Source organism: Microcaecilia unicolor, chromosome 11 (genome assembly GCF_901765095.1).
Source record: "Microcaecilia unicolor chromosome 11, aMicUni1.1, whole genome shotgun sequence".
In the NCBI taxonomy this organism is placed as follows: domain Eukaryota; kingdom Metazoa; phylum Chordata; class Amphibia; order Gymnophiona; family Siphonopidae; genus Microcaecilia; species Microcaecilia unicolor.
Genome location: NC_044041.1, coordinates 101600957 through 101613255, shown reverse-complemented (window position 1 = coordinate 101613255; position 12299 = coordinate 101600957). Strand labels below are relative to the sequence as shown.

Below are 12299 nucleotides of genomic sequence, written 5' to 3'. Positions count from 1 at the left end.
ACCTGCTATAGATAACTTAGCTTTCTCCGAGGACAAGCAGGTATAATATTCTCACATATGGGACTCACTAGCTGCCAGGCTCACAACAAACTAATTTTTCAACTTAGTTGATAGTGAGCCTGGTGGAAAAACAGGGTCTGAGGGCAGAGTTGGCTTTTAAGTAGAGAAAAGACTCTGCAGAACTACTTGTCCAAACCAGATAACCTGCCAAGGATGCTGCTCCAGACAGTAGTGAGCAATGAAAGTGTGGTCAGAATACTGCATAGCCGCCCTGCAAATGTCTTCAATGAAGGTAGAGCAGAAATGGACTACTGAAGCCACCATGGCTCTTATGTTGTGAGCTGTGACTCGGCCATGAAGAGTAAACCCAGCCTGTGTACACGTTTAAGAGATACACTCAGCCAGCCAAGTAGAAATAGTATGTTTGGGTTGGATATTCCTAATCTGTTAGAATCGAAGAATACATAAAGCTGGGAGGACTTCCTATGAGGTTTTGTATGCTCAAGAAAATACAGTGCTGCTTTCCAGGATGAATGTGTGGCTTTGGGAAGAAGACAGGTAGTACAATGAATTGATTGAGATGGAACTCCGATTCCAGTTTAGGGAGAAATCTGGGGTGGGTTTGTAGTACAATCCTGTTTGGTAGAATCTGATGTAAAGCTGATCTGCCATGAGGGCTTGAAGTTGGCTTACTTCTCTGGCAGAAGTAAAAGCTATTAAGAATACTACCTATATGTAAGGAACTCGAGAAAAGGAATGAAGTGGTTCAAAAGGACGTTTCATAAGAGCTAAGAGGATGACACAGATCCCAAACCACAGGCGGTGGTTTCATAGGAGGTTTGGTATGAAATAAACCTTACTATCAGGGGATGAACAGAAACTGGTTTATTATCAACTTTGATGTGAAAAGCACTAATGGCCCTCAACTATACTCTGACTGAATTAGATTTGAGGCCAGAATTTGAAAGATGGAGGAGGTACTCCATAAGGGTAAAAAGAGAGCATATAAGAGGGTCAAGTGCTCTGGCTGTACACCAGAGGGATCATCTCTTCCACTTGAAATTGTAACATTTTTGTGTGGAACGTTTTCTAGAGGCTAGGGGTATCCTAGAGACTTCTTCAGGAAGAAGATTCAAGGATGGAAGATTTAAGGAACAGAATTCTATGTCTTCAAGAACCACGCTATCAGAGCTAGAAAGCAAGAGTCTGGATGGAAGAGGGATCCCCTGTTCGGTGTTATTAGGGTTGTAAAAGGATCTAACCTCAATGGTTCTCTGGACGATAACACTAGAAGAGGGAACCAGATTTGATGAGGCCAATAGGGAGCAATTAAAACCATGGTCACTTGGTCTTTATAGAGCTTGAGTTTTCTCTATGAGAGGTAGTGGGGGAAAGGCATATAGGTCTGTTCTGCAGTGGAGCAAGAAGGCATTCAGGGCTGTCCGGTTGGGTGCATAAATCCTGGAACAATAGCGGGGAAGTGTTTTGTTCCGAGGAGAAGCAAATAAGTCTATCACCGGGATTCCCCACTGCTGAAATATTTGATGAACTACAGAGGTATCAAATGACCATTCATGAGGTTGAAGCTGTTCAATTTGACAGCCAGAGCATAGTCATTTGCTGGTTAGGTAAATGACTCAGAGAGATGCTCGTGAAACTGCCCAAGTCCATATCTGTATGGCTTGCTGACAGAGGTGAGATGAACCTGTTCCCTCTTGTTTGACAGGTAATAGATTGCAACCTGGTTGCCTGTGCGAACCAGTATTACCTGATTGAGCACCCCAACCTACCACAGAAGCATCTGTGGTGAGGACTGAAACAGAAGACCCTGGGTCAGATTCTCGGACATCATTCACCATTGTAGAGAGTGACATAACTGTGGCGTGTCTCAAATATGAGATGACAGTAATCCTGTGGCTTGGGACCACTGAGAGAAGAGCATCCACTAAGGAATTCGGAAGTGGAGTCAAGCCAACCATGTTACATGGACTATTGAAATCATGTGACCGAGTAGGCAGAGCTTTGCCATGCCGGATTGTGTGCAACATCCAATGGTCAGAGGTTATGAGATACTACCTCTGTTGAAAGAGAAAGAGTCTCTCCTCTGACTGATAGGTCGTTTGGCAAGGACAATTGTAAGGTAGCAATGCTCTCTAGGAAAGAGTCAAACATTGGCTTATTATTAGACTGGGAGGGTGTCTAGGATTTTTGACCCTGCTGCTGCCTTGGACTTGAGCACTAGGGCATAATGGAGGAGGAGTAGGAATGTAACAATGCTTACAAAGTAATTTGAGCATTGATATCCTCCTGCAAAACTTCTACACGAAGAAGGATCAGAGAATTTTGTAGTATCTGTATGTTTTTTAATTAGGTCGGCTACTTCCCGACCTTATCACCAAATAAGTTTTCTCCATGACAAGGGACATCTGTTAGACACTCCTGGGACTGCAGATTCGAGTTCAGAGACCCTGAGCCAGGAGAAACGGTGCATTGCTACTGCTAAGGAAGAAATTTTGTGAAGAGGCATCAAAGGCATGTCTTGCAAGATATTTATGACAGTCGAGAAGTTTTCTGTGCAGTTCATGGAATTCTTCAGCTTTCTCAGGAGGGAGGAATTCCGCAAAACATATGAGTACCTTCTATTAGAGATTTTAAGTAAATTATGGAATAAAGTTGGTAATCCAATAAATGATTGGTTAGCACTGAAGCTTGAAAATTTTGTCTGCCAAAAGAATCCAATATTCTAGCTTCTTCTCCTGGAGGAGAAGCATGAGATCTTGCACCGCAAATGCTTTTTAAAGCAGATTCCACAACTAGGAAATACTGAGGTAATTGTGTTTTCTCAAATCCAGTGGATTTATGTATATCCTATACATGGTCTCAATTTTCTTTGGGGCTACTTGCACAGTCAGTGCAGTCTCCCAGTTTTTAAGGAGAGTTATAATCTAGAACTTCAAAAAGTTCTGAATGAAGTTCCTCCTCTGTTTCTAATTTGAAAGGTATGGCTTGAGCCATTTCAAGGACAAAGCCAGAGAGAATGATAAACTTTCTTGGGGAGATCTACGTCTCTCAGGTGGCGGAGAAGGATAAGATAGAATCCCATAGGTCTGATGAGACGTCTTGTGGGTCCTGATACGTCTCCCAGGAGACTCTGCAAAGTACTGTTCATGGAAAGTACATGGAAGAGAGTGTCGACTAGAGGCGTCGGCTCTGTGCGAGGTGCGTTAGGCAGATCAGTCTCCGAAGTTGGAGTTCTTTGGCCAACAATGAGGAATGTATCAGTTGGGTTCATGCTGCCTCGGATGGTCAATGCTGAGCCAGCATGTGGGAACTTTCCTGTGATTGTCTCTCTGATGTATCGACAGGCTGGGCTGAGGCTGGCACAAGCACCCTGTAAGTCTGTAGAGATTGTGAATGTAGTAGCCCTGAAAGCTCCTCCTTAAGCATAGCCTGGATTTCTTCATGTAGAGTAAGTATCAGTATTGGCTGAGAAAGCGATGTGGATGCAGCCTGAGTAATGGCATCTGCAGGCATAGGAGATCTTGAAGCCTGCGATGAGCGGGAAAGCGCGGGGTACAAATGCAATAAATAAATAAATAAGTTGGAAAGAAGGAGAGCAGTCACTGCGGCATACAAATTAGTATTGAAAAAGGTAGAATATGAAGAAAAAGTAACCTGAAAAGGAAAGGCACCAAAAAGGTAATGCTTGATGTGCTGAGGAAAGATAAAAACAGTAACCTCTTTGCTCTGCGGAAAACAATAGACTGCCAGCCCTGTGCTCGAATGTCAGGCAGGAAGGTACTCTTGCATGTGTGGTGGGGGCACTGCTGCAAAGATTTAAAGTGAAAGTGCACTTGGCAGTGTCCGCACTGGGCTCCATGGATGACGTCATCCAAAAGTGAGAATATTATGCCTACTTGTCCTCCGAGAAAGTCTAAATACATCACCACAAAAGCCATGCATGACCTCTATTTTAATTTTCCAACCCCTCACCCACCTCCACAATAACCCTCCCATTCAACCAAAGATTTAAGTCATTCAGCTCTAAGCTTTTCCATATAACCACTTTTCAATCTGGATTGCCATAACTGAAGTGAAGGAGTTTCATGTCACTTCCAATACTGGGCCAACATGATTCTGGCAGTTATTAAATAATTTCATTCACAAAGACTCCAGAATGTTAAATTGTATCAAAATGTGACTTTTTATTAAATCAATGTGCCTATACACAACATATGACACATATAAGCAATCAAACTACTCATTCATCACCATTCATATGCCACTCATCCATTGTTTCTGACTCGTGACCATAATATAGCATATACAAGCTTATCAGATCATATACAGACAAATACGTCAATATTTAACAAAAAACTTTTAACACGCTTCTTGTTGGCCTGTAATGTCACTTTAAACAGATTTTGTTTGCAGCTGCGGGAGATCAAACATGTCCAAGCACTTATCTCACGCTGTTCAGCCTGTTCCAGGCTTCACTAATAATACAGCGCTGCATATATTCAAACTGAATGCTGTTGTTTGTCCCAAAACCACGCTGCTGGATCACGTTAAATTTAGTCAACTTGCAGACACTGGGTGAGTGGCCGCACAAAACCGCCGTTCAGGCAGAAATAATTCTCATGTGAAACACGATTCCCCAATGGTCCGCATTTCGTTTCCCTTCGTCAGGAGGAACCACCCATTGCTCTACAACATTAACAAAATTATCACTACTATAATAAACCATTTAAATTCAATGTGAATGTCAACTATTAATAGCATAACTCATCACTTACTGTCTCTATTATACACGGCTGCCTGCCGGATTGGCGTTTACAAGGCGCGGAACAGACGCCGCTCCACTGAAGTTTACTGGTTGGGCGTGAAATCCCCATTTAAATATCTAACGTCCCTGGCCCCGCCTTAGGCGAATTAAAGGTATACTCCATAATATCCATTCAACCTCTAAATTAAGGCCTCTGGGTGCTACCGTTCCCTATGTAAATATGAATCGCTGTTCCAAAACCAAACGATCACTGATGTTTCCCCCTCTATTAAGAGGAGGAATCTGCATCAATACCACACATCGGAGCTGATCAATGGAGTGATGACGCTTCTGCCAATGGACTACTAAAGGATTCTCTTGTTTATTGTGACGCAAGTTGCTGATGTGCTCAGCTAACCTGTTCTTTGTCTTTTTGTATGTCCTATGTAATACAGTTTACAAGGGCAAATGATGCAGTATATAACACGTTCACTGGTGCATGTAGTATTTTGTTTCAAAAGAAACTGTTTATTGGTATGGGGAATGGGAACCATCCTGGTGTCACAAGAATACTGGCAGTACACGCATCTACCATATGGGTAGTGCCTGCCATTACCGAAATCTGTTCTCAGTCTTTTCAATAATTCCCCAATATTAGCTTGTCGTTTATACGCCACTTCTGGGTGCTCACTGAATTCGGGATGCACAGAAAGAACATGCCAGTACTTGTGGATGATGGAACAAAACCCCTACTGCTTTCTGAGAAAATGGAATGACACATGCCACAGTATTCTGAGAATTTTGGTGGGGTAAAAACCACCACGGGAGATGGGCATAAAGGGCCCGTTTGAATGCACTTTTAAGGACCTTCATAGAGTACCCACGGGCTATGAACCTATCCATCATATTTCTTGTTGCTTTTTGAACTCCATGGTGGAGGAACATAACCGCCATAGCCGCAAAAATTGACTGACAGGAACACCCCGCTTCAGAGCACCATGGTGGAAACTCTGATAATTCAGTAGGGTGTTCCTGTCTGTGGGCTTGCGAAAGATGGTGGTAGTGAACCCTCCCTCCATTCATAGATCTACTAATTTTAACGTCCAAAAAAATCAAGCTCCACTTGGTCAATTCTTGAAGTAAATTTAATATGACTATCTGCCCTATTAAGGAACTCAATGAAGGTCTGCAGCTCATTCAAGGGGCCCCGCTAGAATAAAATAACATCGCCGATGTAATGTTTCCACATGATCACATTAGCAAACCACACTGAAGTATACACATGCATCTTTTCAAATTGAGTCATATAAAGGCATGCTAATGAGGGTGAGACAGTCGCCCCCACAGCTACCCCTTGAGTTTGTATAAAAAACTGGTCACCAAACTCAAAATAATTGTGGCAAATGACAAATATGATAAGCTTTTTCAAAACCTCAACTTTGGAATGAGAAATCTGCATCTCAACAAAGTGGTTGCAGGCTAGTTGTATGGCCTTATCCTGGGGAATATTAGTATAGAGTGTGGCTACATCCAGCCCTACCATGTAAAAATCATCTTCTGTCTGTGGTTCCATGTTATCCAAAAGCTGTATAAAATGCATCGAATCTCTTACATAAGACTCACACTTTTTAACCACAGGGTTCAGCAACATGTCCAAATACTTGGACAAGGGTTCCAAAATGGAATCCCGGGTGGATACAATGGGTCGACCAGGCGGGTCAACCAGGGATTTATGGACTTTAGGGACAAAATAGATATAGGGGACCCTGGGCCACGGATGGCAAAGATACCGCTGTTCAGATCTAGTAAAAATACTATCTACTACTGCACTAACAACACATTTTGCAATCTCACTTTGCAATCCTGCGGTAGGATCATTCCCAATCTGTTTATAATATTGGGTTTGTCGCAATTGCCCAAGGCCCTCCCGCATATATCTGTCCCTATCCATAATCACCGTTGACCCGCCCTTATCGGCCCTCTGGATAATAATACGATCATTATTAGCCAATTCATGAATACTCTTGTCTCTGAGTATTAGACATATTACTGCCACCTCTGCTATATTGTGCCTCCAGATTAGCTACATCAGCAAGTACCAACTTTTGATAAGCCATGATAGAGGGACCTACTGCACCCGGAGGCACCCAACGAGATCTTAGTCCCGACCGGGATAAGATCACTCTATCCTTGTCCTCCTCACTAGGTTTGCCGAAATGTAGCCACAGTCTAAGCTCTCTAAAAAATTGATAGAGTCCCCGCCTGGTCTCAAACACATCATACCTACTAGAAGGTACGAATGACAATCCCTTAGCCAGAATTTTCTCTTATACTGTGGACAATGTGTCATGTGATATATTAATAATACTAGTAAGAAATGCCCGTTTTGTGAAAAAATGAAACGGGCGCTAGCAAGGTAATCCCCCTCGCACTATCCTCCCTCCCTCCTGAGTTCCAGACCCCCCCTCCGTCCCTCCCTTCCAAGTTCCACAGCCCCCTCCCCCTCCCTCCGTTCCTCACTAACTTGTTTGCGAGTTTGTGGTCAAAGTTCGCAGCTCTCTCCCCACTGCTGCTGTCAGAATCTCTGGAAGTTGGAACTCGTGCGTTGTGCCTTTGCTGCCCCGCCCTCGACGTTATTCGCCGCCCTGCCCTCGACGTCATCGCGTTTTGACGTGAGGGCTGAGCTACAGTGACTGCAGGGCAAATCGGATATCTCGGGCGCCTCATCCGGCTTGAGGCTTCATTGGAACGTTGGAGGTGCCTTTTATATATATAGATTATTTATTTCTTGAGGGCTTTCTTTGCTTTGCCTGTTTCTTTCGGTTCGGTCGACACATTGGGTGTCTGATCTGGAAGCCTTAAAAAAGATTCGGGTAGAGGTTTGGATGATTCTTGTGTTTTATGTATACTTGTGGACGTTTGTCTATTGTATTTTTTTTTTACTTTTCCTCATCCCCCGATGACTCACTGGAGGGGACAGCTTAAAATTGAGTTCTTACCCGTCCTTCTACCTCTCCGCCTCTTCGCTTTTTATCCATCCAGCTGTAAATATAGCCCTTAGTGTATTCTTACTCGTCCCTCCAAAACTTGGCTACTTTTATAGCTCTTTGTTCTTTGCTATACTCCTCAATTTTCAAATTATGTTCACCCAAATGTTTCTCAAAAATGGATTTATCCTGTGTGCGTTTCATAGCATTCTGTTTTTCCATTAACTCTTCCCTATGCCCCTGTATCTCATACTGTAGGGCATCAATAGTTAACAACATAAGGTCCAAAGAACACTGCGTTATGACTGCGTTCACCGAGCAACGTATTGATCATTACCAAGAAATCTTGGTTCCTTCGTCATACGTAACCCACTTGGGACGCGTTGAACATGACAATATTCAATCAACGCTGCTGAGTGGAGCTCAGCACTTATCTCACGCTGTTCAGCCCATTCCAGGCTTCACTAATAATACAGCGCTGTATATATTCAAACTGAATGCTGTTTGTCCCAAAACCACGCTGCTGGATCACGTTAAATTTAGTCAACTTGCAGACACTGGGTGAGGGGCCGCACAAGACCGCCGTTCAGGCAGAAATCATTCTTATGTGAAACACGGTTCCCCAATGATGGTCCGCATTTCGTTTCCCTTCGTCAGGAGGAACCACCCATTGCTCTACAACATTAACAAAATTAATTATCACTACTATAATAAACCATTTAAATTCAATATGAATGTCAACTATTTAATAGCATAACTCATCACTTACTGTCTCTATTATACACGGCTGCCTGCCGGATTGGCGTTCACAAGGCGCGGAACAGACACCGCTCCACTGAAGTTTACTGGTTGGATGTGAAAACCCTATTTAAATATCTAACATCCTTGGCCCCCGCCTTAGGCGAATTAAAGGCACACTCCTTTATATCCATTCAACCTCTAAATTAAGGCCTCTGGGCGCTACCGTTCCCCATGTAAATATGAATCGCTGTTCCAAAACCAACAAACGATCACTGATGTTTCCCCCTCTATTAAGAGGAGGAATCTGCATCAATACCACACATCGGAGCTGATCAATGGAGTGATAACACTCCTGCCAATGGACTACTAAAGGATTAAATAATTTCAAACTTTAATGTTGTGCGCAATGGTAAATTCAGGAATGAATTTATTAAACAGAAAAATACCCATGTCCCATGGAACCTGTAGGCCCAAGAGTGTATAGACTCTATAGTGCACTGTCCGCCATAAAGCATGTGCCTTCAAGAATACTACCAAATATGTCCTATAGGTCCTTGTTCTCCACATTGCCTCCACCATAGAGGGGAACTCCTGGATAACTTTTATTAAGATGTACAGGGATAAGATAACCAGCAGTACAAAAGCTTGGCAATATTTTCCTATAAATCAAGAGATATCCTGTTGTTAGTGAGATGATTACATCTGTTTCCACTGCTCTACCAAGTACAGAACACCTAAACTCAAGCTCCCATTTATGCCTATGTGCAATATATTTAGGGCACTGGTTAAGCAAAAATCTATAACGAGAAGACCAGCTTCTTAGAAGGCACAAAGTCCTCACAAGCTTCCTGACAAAAAAAATGCATCTTCTTAAAGAATCAAATCTTGGAACTTTTTCCACCCATATAAAATGCATTAATTGTAAATAGGCATAATGATGGTGTTGAAGAGGAGAATACATATGTGACAAGGTTGTAAAAATCAACGATCATGTCATCTTCACGTGCAAGGCCCAAGCTTCTCACTCATGGAAGACCTGGGGGAAACCTGGGCATTCAGAAATAAAGTGAAATACATACCTGTAGCAGGTATTCTCCGAGGACAGCGGGGCAGATTGTTCTCACACGTGGGTCAACATCTGCGTCGGCCCGAGAATTGGATGGCTATTTTGCAAGCAAAAATATAAAAAAAATCCTGCTAGAGTCTTCTGGCGCACGAGTAGCGCACCCGCGCATGCGCGGCTGTCTTCCCCACCTGTCGCGTGAGCATTCCCCGCTCAAGTTAGATCAAAAACAAACAAATAAACAAACAACACTCCAAAGGGGAAGTGGGCGGGTTTGTGAGAACAATCAGCCTGCTGTTCTCGAGAATACCTGCTACAGGGAAGTAATCTTCGCTTTCCTCCGAGGACAAGCAGGCTGCTTGATCTCACACATGGGGTATCCCTAGCAACCAGGCTCCTCAAAACAATGACATTGGTCAATTGGGCCTCGCACGGCGAGGACATAACAGAGATTGACCTGAAACCAAAATCAACTAGTAGAGTGCAGCCTGGAACAGAACAAAATGGGCCTAGAGGGGTGGAGTTGGATTCCAAACCCCAAAAAGATTCTGCCAAACCGACTGCCCAAAACTGACTGTTGCGTCGGGTTATACTGCTGGAGGCAGTAGTGAGATGTGAATGTTGGACTGATGACCACGTTGCAGCCTTGCAAATCTCTTCTACAGAGGCTGACATCAAATGAGCCACTGACGCAGCCATGGCTCTATCATTGTGAGCAGTGACACGGCCCTCCAAAGTCAGCCCAGCTTGGGCATAAGTGAGGGAAATGCAATCTGCTAGCCAACTGGAGATGGTGCGTTTTCTGATGGCGACTCCCCTCCAGTTAGGATCGAAAGAAACAAACAATTGAGCGGACTGTCTAAAGGGCATTGTCCGCTCCACGTAAAAGGCCAATGCTCTCTTGCAGTCCAAGGTGTGCAAACTACTTTCGAAGGGCGGGTATGAGGACGGGAAAAGAATGTTGGCAAGATAATTGACTGGTTCAGATGGAACTCCGACACCACCTTTGGCAGGAACTTAGGGTGCGGGCGGAGGACTACTCTGTTGTCATGAAACTTGATATAAGGTGCAGGTCGACTCTCCTTCGACGTCGGTGGAGGAAGCTTCACCGGAGTACAGGCGGGTGTCGACTTCTTGGCATCGCCATCGAGGACGTCGTTCCTCGGCGTCGAGACAGGCTCAGTTTCAGACTGCTCTGAGAGGTTTTGTCCAATACTGAAAGTGAGCGTTTGTGGGAAGAAGAGGAGGATCCCAGGTACTTTTCTTCTGACGAATCCTTTGGGATTCCTTCTGAACCTTCCCCTCCACCAGAAAGGAGACTGTCTGCACCGGAGAGTGCCGCGGTCAGTAGTGATACTGGATATTCAATGCCGGGCTGTTTCCAGTGGCTGGCATTGAATATCTGGTTTATCTTTGACCGGTTTAAACTTAACCGGCCAAGCCAACATTCAGCATTGGGCAGTTAAGTTTAGAGTGGCCAAAGATAGGACTTCTATTTTGGTGGCCCAATTTGGCCACCAAACTTAGCCAGTGATGTACTGAATGAATATTAGTGGATAGCTGGTTTTATCGCATGATATAACTGGTTAGCTGCTAAGTGCTGACTGAGAATATTCAGCGGGAGATAACCAGCCATCTCCCGCTGAATATTCATGAATAGCCAGTTAAGTGCTATTTAACTGGCTAGAAGCCATTCCTGGCTGATTAAAAAATGCTGAATATCAGGAGGACTGTATAAGAAGAATTGTTGGCTGGCTGGTTGTTTCCTGCATTGTTATAGAACTGTACAAACGTACCATAAGCACTAATATTCAAAATTAATCAAGATGAAACCTTCAACAGTATGAATCTGAATATATAAACAAACAGTTTTACCCTTACCAAAATACACAGATCGAACAGCTCTTCCTACATATTTAAAGCCTATTAACCCCCCCCCCCCAAAAAAAAAAAAAATACTTACTGCAACCCTAAACTTTGGGGTCATCCATATCTGGTTGACACATCTTACTTTTCACTTGTCCATGAATAAAACAAGATTACTCGCCTATAACATTCTCCATGGACAGTAAGATACGTTAGCCACATAAATTCACTTGCCAGCCCCTAATCATCAGAAACTGTTATAAGCTTTCAACTAAATGAGGAAGCTGAAGTCAAAACATGAAGGCAGGAGATCTCATGCATAATCTGAAAAATCTTCTAGGGTTTTCTGGTCTCTAGGCAAGCAAATGTCCAAGCTTGACACTGTCAGGTGACATTGCTCACATGTGCCTGGCTTATTCTGATGTCCGCAGAGAACTTCTGTGACAGATAAGTAACCTTGCTTTTACTAGTGAAGTTTTTTTTTCTTAGGGTTTAAGGGTATCTCTTGAGATAGGGCTACTAAAAACTCACCTTAGCATGGATGGGGTGAACATATACCGTAATGCTAAAACTGACAGCTCACCTGTAAAAGGACCATTTGAGCAAAAACTGCCTGGCAGCCTTGGGAAACTGGGCTTCCCTCGTGGGGTTTCAGAATCTGAGTGACTACATTATCCAAACCAGCTGGCCCACTGATCCAGGGAACTCTGCTGCTGCAATGTGAGCTTAAAATCCTGCTCCAATTTCTGCACCATGCCTTCCTCACACTGACATACCCATGAGGCTTGTTCCTACAAACACAAAATATGCAACATTTTAAAGGACATTTATACATACTTACAAGAAGTTTTGTAAATTAACTAGCAACCAATTGTTT

At 43.5% G+C, this 12299-nt stretch overlaps 1 protein-coding gene across 1 annotated transcript in view; it reads right to left on the bottom strand.

Annotated features, from left to right (window-relative positions):
- The window catches only part of RFX2 (regulatory factor X2), a 582894-nt gene that overhangs the window by 107655 nt on the left and 462940 nt on the right, over positions 1 to 12299 (bottom strand). The window contains 3 exon segments of the mRNA XM_030218518.1: positions 12006 to 12056; positions 12058 to 12101; positions 12103 to 12213. Of these exon segments, the coding sequence (XP_030074378.1) occupies positions 12006 to 12056; positions 12058 to 12101; positions 12103 to 12213 (206 nt within the window).